General features: G+C 55.9%; 3 protein-coding genes across 3 annotated transcripts; 1 reads left to right on the top strand and 2 right to left on the bottom strand.

The window, feature by feature from the left end:
• Positions 1 to 582: 582 nt before the first annotated feature.
• On the bottom strand, positions 583 to 1,215 carry PUNSTDRAFT_36641 (uncharacterized protein; the record flags this gene model as incomplete). Its single annotated transcript, XM_007381698.1, has 1 exon — positions 583 to 1,215. A coding segment is annotated over one exon (633 nt), but the record flags the coding sequence as incomplete, so codon positions are not given.
• Positions 1,216 to 2,909: 1,694 nt separating this feature from the next.
• Positions 2,910 to 4,358, bottom strand: PUNSTDRAFT_43226 (RNA-binding domain-containing protein; the record flags this gene model as incomplete). The annotated part of the gene is made up of 7 exons (XM_007381697.1): positions 2,910 to 2,962; positions 3,010 to 3,140; positions 3,342 to 3,730; positions 3,781 to 3,864; positions 3,920 to 4,045; positions 4,097 to 4,300; positions 4,356 to 4,358. 7 exons carry the CDS (start codon positions 4,356 to 4,358, stop codon positions 2,910 to 2,912), a joined length of 990 nt encoding a protein of 329 aa, XP_007381759.1.
• Positions 4,359 to 4,530: 172 nt separating this feature from the next.
• On the top strand, positions 4,531 to 5,549 carry PUNSTDRAFT_84165 (60S ribosomal protein L18). Its single transcript, XM_007381696.1, has 5 exons — positions 4,531 to 4,554; positions 4,611 to 4,697; positions 4,747 to 4,791; positions 4,847 to 5,177; positions 5,233 to 5,549. Exons 1-5 carry the CDS (start codon positions 4,552 to 4,554, stop codon positions 5,325 to 5,327), a joined length of 561 nt encoding a protein of 186 aa, XP_007381758.1. The 5' UTR covers positions 4,531 to 4,551; the 3' UTR covers positions 5,328 to 5,549.
• Positions 5,550 to 6,617: the final 1,068 nt, after the last annotated feature.

Genomic DNA, 6,617 nt, shown 5'->3' with positions numbered 1-6,617 from the left:
TGGCGGTTACGTCGGGTGATTCGACCGGGATTTGCATCCAGCTGTCTTGCGCGATGGTGTGGTGTATGAGCATGAGTGATCTGGTGATGTTGCGGTTCCTTCGGTGGGTGCTAGGGTATATTGAAATCCAGGTGTGATTCGCCCTCGAGTTTCCTAGGAAGTCGAGGTACGGTTCTTGTGCGAGCCCTACTCCGAATTTCGATCTGTTCAGTGAGATCAGCCAGTCTTGCTGTGCGGTGTTCGATCGGCACAGATTTTGTGACCAAAAACTTATCGTTCCCCCCTCCGTGTTCGTTTCGTTGGTTGTGTCGTTCATGCCCATCCCGCGCCGCGTCCCGTTTCATCAAACTGTACCGCGTCCCATCCGTCGTGTGGGGTGAGCCAGCCCCCGGTGTCCTTTTGATGGAAGCCGAAGTCGTGCAGTGAGGCCTGTTCTTCCCGTTGCTGTTGCGTCGGAGTTATGCGTTGCGGTCTGCCCTGTGTCATTTTCCCCCATCCGTTGTCTGTCGGCGGCGGTAAGAACCCGCGTTTCTTTCGGTTCACCTCCGCCCATCCGTCTTCGTGTTGCGAGTGGTTGCGCTCCCACGTATCCGGAGTGTCGGTGACGAAGAACCTGTAATCGTTTTCAGCGTTCCGTGCTTGGTATTCCCGGTTCTTAGCTTTGAAGGTCGAGCAGTCGCGGCTCCATGACGCGTGTCCTTTCGTTCGGCAGTTGACGCAGTAGTGCTTCTCGCGATCGTTGGCGAGGTCGCAAGCCTTCGTGGCGTGTTCGATGCTGCCGCATGTTCCGCAAGTGTCGTGTACTGACTGGCACTGCGCCGCGAAGTGTCTGCCGATGAGCTGGCATTTGTTGCATCTGGTGATTTCTTTGATCAGTCTCCGAACTATGCATCTCTTTCCGCGCACTGTGATTCCGAATCCGATAGCTTCGTTAGCGATCTTCTCCGTGCGCAGCGTTGCGGCGAGGTGCGCAGACGTTTGTTGCGGGTGTCGCCTGGTTGGGTCTTTGATCCATCTTACTCGGATGATGTCCTGTTCTTCCCAGCCGTTCGCTCTTGCTACCTTGGTGACCTCGTCGTCGTCGTCGGGGTTGAAGTAGAGCGGTGCGTTTTCTATGAGGACTGCGTATCCGGGTGCTTTGATGGTTGCGCTGTTTCCAAAGTTCTCAGCCAGTCTCTTGCTTGCGTGCGTACCTCTCGCCCATTTGGCTGCTTCCGCGCTGTTGAGCTCGAGTTCGATGCCTCCGTTGCGCATCTTCCTTGCGCTGACGAATCTGGTTCCGTCCGGCATCCCTTCTCCTTCTCCGCCACACATATCTAGTGCCAGATTTGCCTTGGCGACGAGTTCCTCTTCGTTCAGAGATTTGATGGATTCCCCTTCGGTGTCGACGATGATGCGGGTGCTGCGAGACATGTTCCTGCGTATGATCTCCGGTCTGGGTCTGTCCTCCGTGTCGGGTCTTCGTGCTGCTGCCGCTGCATATGAGTCCGTCGGTGGTGGATTCGTGTTTGCTGTCGAGTGTTGTTGGGAGGCTGTTTGGTTGGTCACCGCTCTCGTTATGTCCTCGATGGCCCCTCTGGTCTGATCTCGTATGAATTCGTCGGCGTCGCCTAGTTGTTCGATTGTCTCTCCTATCTTCGTGTCGTGGGCGCGTAGTTTCTCGATGTGGTCGCCGAGTGTCGTGTTCTGCTCCTTAAGAGTATTCAGTAGCTCCCCCATATCCTTCATTTTCTCTTCCATCCTTTCCGCCATCTTGTCTCCCCTGCACTCATTAATGAGGTATGCGAACGCACGAAGGTTTGTTGCGAGTCTTGAGAGTGGATCGCCCGCGGCCTGGTGCATCATATCTGCTATCGAGTCTAGCGTGACTGTTGCGCGATTCTTAATGTGTCCTCCTTGTTCGAGATAGTCTCTGGCTTCCTGCGCGTTCGTTATCTGCTGGTAATCCCTCAGTGTAGACTGTTGTGTTGCCGGGTGGGACTCATCTTCCGTTGTAGCAGCGCTGCGCCGCGCCGCCGCTCTGGGCGGTTGCGTTCTCGAGCTCATTACGAACTCGGTCTCTCCTTGCTTTCTAAACTAGTCTATGTGCTTGTACGGTGCGTTCTTTAGCAGAAATGTGTAGTTAAAGTGCAGTATGCTACTCTAATTAGGCTCCGGTGCCACACCCGTTACGAGGTGGTGGTGGTGGCCTGAGAAAAGAGTCCCTCACAACCATGTAAGGATCCACACTACGCCAATTCCGAACCTTCAGAACCAGAGGGCCGGAGGACTTGACATATGGCATCTGGAGTTCGGGTACGTATCTACCCGTTGGAAGCTCCAGATCGCGAACCGGAGGATTTCATGACGCCGAATGCGGCATAGTTAGTCAAAGCACGTTTGCTGCAGCGCAAGCAGTAAGAAGAGCTGGCATGCTGCGAGATCGATGCGCTCACGCGAGGAGCAAACGACTTGTACATCGACTCAACCCTCAAACACAGCGAGATCCAGTTCATGTTGTATATTATCATAACGAACAACAACATGCGAAAGATACGACATGGATTTCTACCAAAAGCCGTAGCGGCGAATGAACATGCACTCACCGATTGCAGCGTCTCGGGACCCAGATGATCTGCCCTTGTCACTTCATTTGCGGCATTCGTTCAAGAGCGCTGAAAGCTGTATCTTCATGGATGGCAACAGGGACCATAGCTGCCACCGAACGCGATCGTGAGAGCACTTGCGTTGACGCCAATTAACTAGCTGCGCTTTGCTGTTCATGTTACGGCGTGCGCCAACGGTCCAAGCTCGCGCCGAAGACCATCGAGTCCTACGGTATTTTGTCTTCGTGTGGCGTAGGGACCGCGTGAAAAGAGGAATGAGGGTGCTACCCGTCTCATATACGCGCGTGGTCTAGCCCCCAACGTTCAGATCTTCGCAACCCACAACGGGAACGTGGCGATCCCTGACATATTTGCCGCTGATCGCGAAAGCGACATCAGATTATAACACTTCGCAAAATCTCACCTTTCTCGTCACAGACGACGATATCAGGGGGTCGGTATTCTACGTTGTTCGTATTCATGCTTCTGTCCTTGACCTTGCAAGAATTGACACTAGCACGGGCGATGCGACCCGGTACAGGAGACGACTTTCTGCTACCGACGGCCCAGACGGAAGGTCTTCATGATTGGATATAACATGGTATCTTCGAGCACGATTTCAAGAAGCGGAGAAACTTGGTAAACTTGGGCTTTGAGCAACGGGGCATCGCGACTCTTCGTCCTTGCCACTCCATCTTCGCCCGATACCCTAGACATCCGGACGAAGCAGCAACGGCAGCTGTCATGGTACCTCACCACCTAGAATCGCCGTTCGCGGGTGCCTCGTAGTCACGGCCACGAGGGCTGGATGCCCCACCTCGAGGGGGGCTCCTGGAGTAGCTCCGGCGCCTCCTATACTCCGGCGAGTACCCGCGACGAGGCGGAGGGGAACCACGGCGGTCCCGCCAGTCACGGTCGTCACGCCCGTACGGGTCCCGGTCGCGACGGTCACGGTCGTCGCGGTCATGGTCCCTGTCACGACCATACCGCTCGCGGTCGTTGTCACGATAATCACGGTCGCGGTACGAATCGCGACCGCCGTATCCATCACGACGGCGGCGATGGCCCATGTATTCGCCGGGGGTAGGAGCGTGAGGACGCTCGGTCACCGAGTAGTCCACGCGGATACGACGGCCATTGAGGTCCTTAAGTATCGATCAGTGCGCTGTTAGCTTTCAGTGATATAAACACTGACGACGCCGTTGAGGTTTTCAATAGCTTTGGTAGCATCTTCGACGGTGGCCATCTTGATGAAACCGAAACCGCGCGAGCGGCCAGACTGCTGTGGTTATGAGCACGTGACATGCTGCGCTCGTGGTTGATGGAACACTGACTCGTTGATCGTAGACGATGGTAACCTTTTCCACCTGGCCAAAGCGACTGAACTCGTCGTCAAGATCGCGCTCCTGGGTGCGGATGCTGAGGCCAAAGACACCGAGGACGCTGCTCGGAGGAGGCGCCTGCCGGACACGTTGGTCAGCTCGGGCAGGCGGAGCATTGTCGGAACCCACGTGGGGCGCATGGGTAGGTCTCTTCGGAGGAGGTGAGCGGCGACTGTAAGGGCTTCGGTAGCCAGGGCTGCGACGCCCTGGGCTGCGCGATCTGGAGCGGCGGGGCGCGTCGCGGTCCCTGTCCGACGCGGGAGGATCCGCGGGCGGCGCGTTGTATTCGTCCGTGTAAGGATCCAAAGGAGGAGCTGTAGAGTCGCCGCCGTACTGGAAAGGCGTTCAGCGCTGGCAAAACGACAGACGAGTGAGACGCGTCACATACCATGGTCGTGGTTGGTAAGAGAAACGTGAGGCGTGGGAACACGCGCCTGTTTATTATTACTCGGACCAAAATGAGCTCCGAACCAACGGTTCCAACTCCGCTTTCCCTATCGTGAGAACTGTAAAGAATAGAGTTCAGCAAGCCTCACTTTCCGTTTTCGATCCGACTTCACGCCAACAGCCCGGCCTTCAGCAAGATGGTGCGCTCGCCATTGTCGACGTTCTGCTGCACGAATTTCTGACCGACTATGTGTAGGGTATTGATATCGCCAAGCATCACGTCAAGAAGGGTCAAAGGACGGCGCCCAAGAGCGAGGATCCCTACCTGCTCTTGCTGGTCAAGGTACGTCGTTCTCACTCATGGCTAAAACCCCAGCTAATGTCAAGTTTAGCTGTACCGTTTCCTTGCCCGCCGCACCGACTCGGGCTTCAACAAGGTCCGTATCGAAGCAGCCGGTCCTGTACTGGGGGCTGACCGTTGTTCCCATATAGGTCATCCTCCACCGCCTTTTCCTCTCCAAGACCAACCGCCCGCCGGTCTCCCTTTCCAAGATTGTGAAGGAAACCGAGGGTGCCACGGACCTCGACTCGAAGATAATCGTTCAAGTCGGCACCGTCACCGACGATGTTCGTCTCCTGACGGTCCCCGAGTTGACCATCGCGGCACTGCGGTTCACCGCTGGCGCCAAGGCCCGCATCCTCGCAGCTGGCGGCGAAGTCCTGACACTCGACCAGCTTGCCGTACGCGCGCCAACAGGCTCGAACACCATCCTCCTTCGTGGCAAGAGGAACAGCCGCGAAGCTGCCAAGCACTTCGGCATGGGTACGTGTGGGATGCTGACATCGTCACCAATATGCATTGACGGAACTCGTCCCAGGCCCGCACAAGCACAAGAAGCCTTACACGATCTCCAAGGGTCGCAAGTTCGAGCGTGCTCGTGGTCGCCGAAAGTCCCGTGGTTTCAAGGTTTAAGCGCCTGGTGTCTCTGGGACACAAAATGCCGGTACCCGGGAAAGAGTTTCGGCAGCAGACGGTCTTTTCTTGTGGCGCCTCCGATTCATGGCAAGTCTGCATGTATTCATGGCACTTTATGCATTATATGCTTTCGGCTATTTGCTACTTCAGCAACGAAAATCGGGTGCGGCTAGACGTGTATCCAACTTATCTGAGGGCAATCATGTTTCGCATACTGCCATCTCAATAAGCTCCCTCGGCGCTAATCTGCTATATGAGCCCTACAGATGCATGCGCCAGAGTCCACGTGTTGCTGAGCCATGCTATTATCACCCTTCGATCATGCATAGCCCCGTGCACCCAAACGTTTTCGCTCTGTCGCAGATGCGACTTATCGGAACATGGATCCAATCCAGAGCGGAATGAACCTGTCACCATCGCTTACTTCATGTTACAGCGACGCGGCATGCATTGCCATCCCCAGGTTCTGTCGATTAACCGCCCTCCATAAGTAGCGGACCGCTGCTGCTGCCTGATAGTGGGATTCGACAGTGCCTCCCACCCACGACAGTTCGCACGTTCTTGGACGGTAGGTGCGGTCCCTACGATTGTGCGTCGGCCTCGAGGCATGGCTAATCGTTGATAGCAGAATCTCTTCCGGGTTCGCGCGATGGAACGATGGACGATGAATCCGACTGATCCAGAAGATTGCGGTCCCTATGTTGGGTCACTCCAAACCCCAGGATTGCTACCGGCAAGCGCCAGCTCCTGGGCATCTGACGAAGGCCCGCTGCTGCATACGCCACCTGGCCTTCCAGCTTCGCGCCATACAATCGCCTACGCCCATATCAGCGTTGGTGATGATTACAGCCCTGGACCTTTCCGTGACCGATTTGACACAGGCTACGATGCCCTCGATGATCTCGGAAAAGGCTGGCTGGGACCGGTGCCGGACAAGAAGACATCTCTTTTACGATCTACACGCCCACGAGCGACATCCTCACCTCATCATGTGGTGATCTCCTCCAAGCATGTCTCCCGGGGAATACCTGCACCGACCGCACCGCGCGCTCGGAAGTCAAAGTGGACGCAGATATCCAAGACGTGGCTATGGGACAAATCTCTCGGGCGCGTCGACATGGTTATCTGGCATTGTCTCGTTGTTGTCATGATTCCGGGTTTCTTTGGTCTCGCAGTGAAGCTGATCCATGACATCTCGGTGACCCAAGCTCGTCTGCTTGTAGCTATTCCATGCTCGGCATTCGGCATACTCGCTGGATTCACAATCACCGAACTCGCACAACCATG

Source organism: Punctularia strigosozonata (assembly GCF_000264995.1).
Source record: "Punctularia strigosozonata HHB-11173 SS5 unplaced genomic scaffold PUNSTscaffold_4, whole genome shotgun sequence".
In the NCBI taxonomy this organism is placed as follows: domain Eukaryota; kingdom Fungi; phylum Basidiomycota; class Agaricomycetes; order Corticiales; family Punctulariaceae; genus Punctularia; species Punctularia strigosozonata.
This window is presented reverse-complemented; position numbering and strand designations above follow the sequence as displayed.

Bases quoted from the DNA above. Each gene is read 5' to 3' on its own strand.
- PUNSTDRAFT_84165 (XM_007381696.1), top strand. The intron at 4,698-4,746 runs GTACGTCGTTCT...TGTCAAGTTTAG, and splicing joins ACCTGCTCTTGCTGGTCAAG to CTGTACCGTTTCCTTGCCCG. The intron at 5,178-5,232 runs GTACGTGTGGGA...AACTCGTCCCAG, and splicing joins TGCCAAGCACTTCGGCATGG to GCCCGCACAAGCACAAGAAG.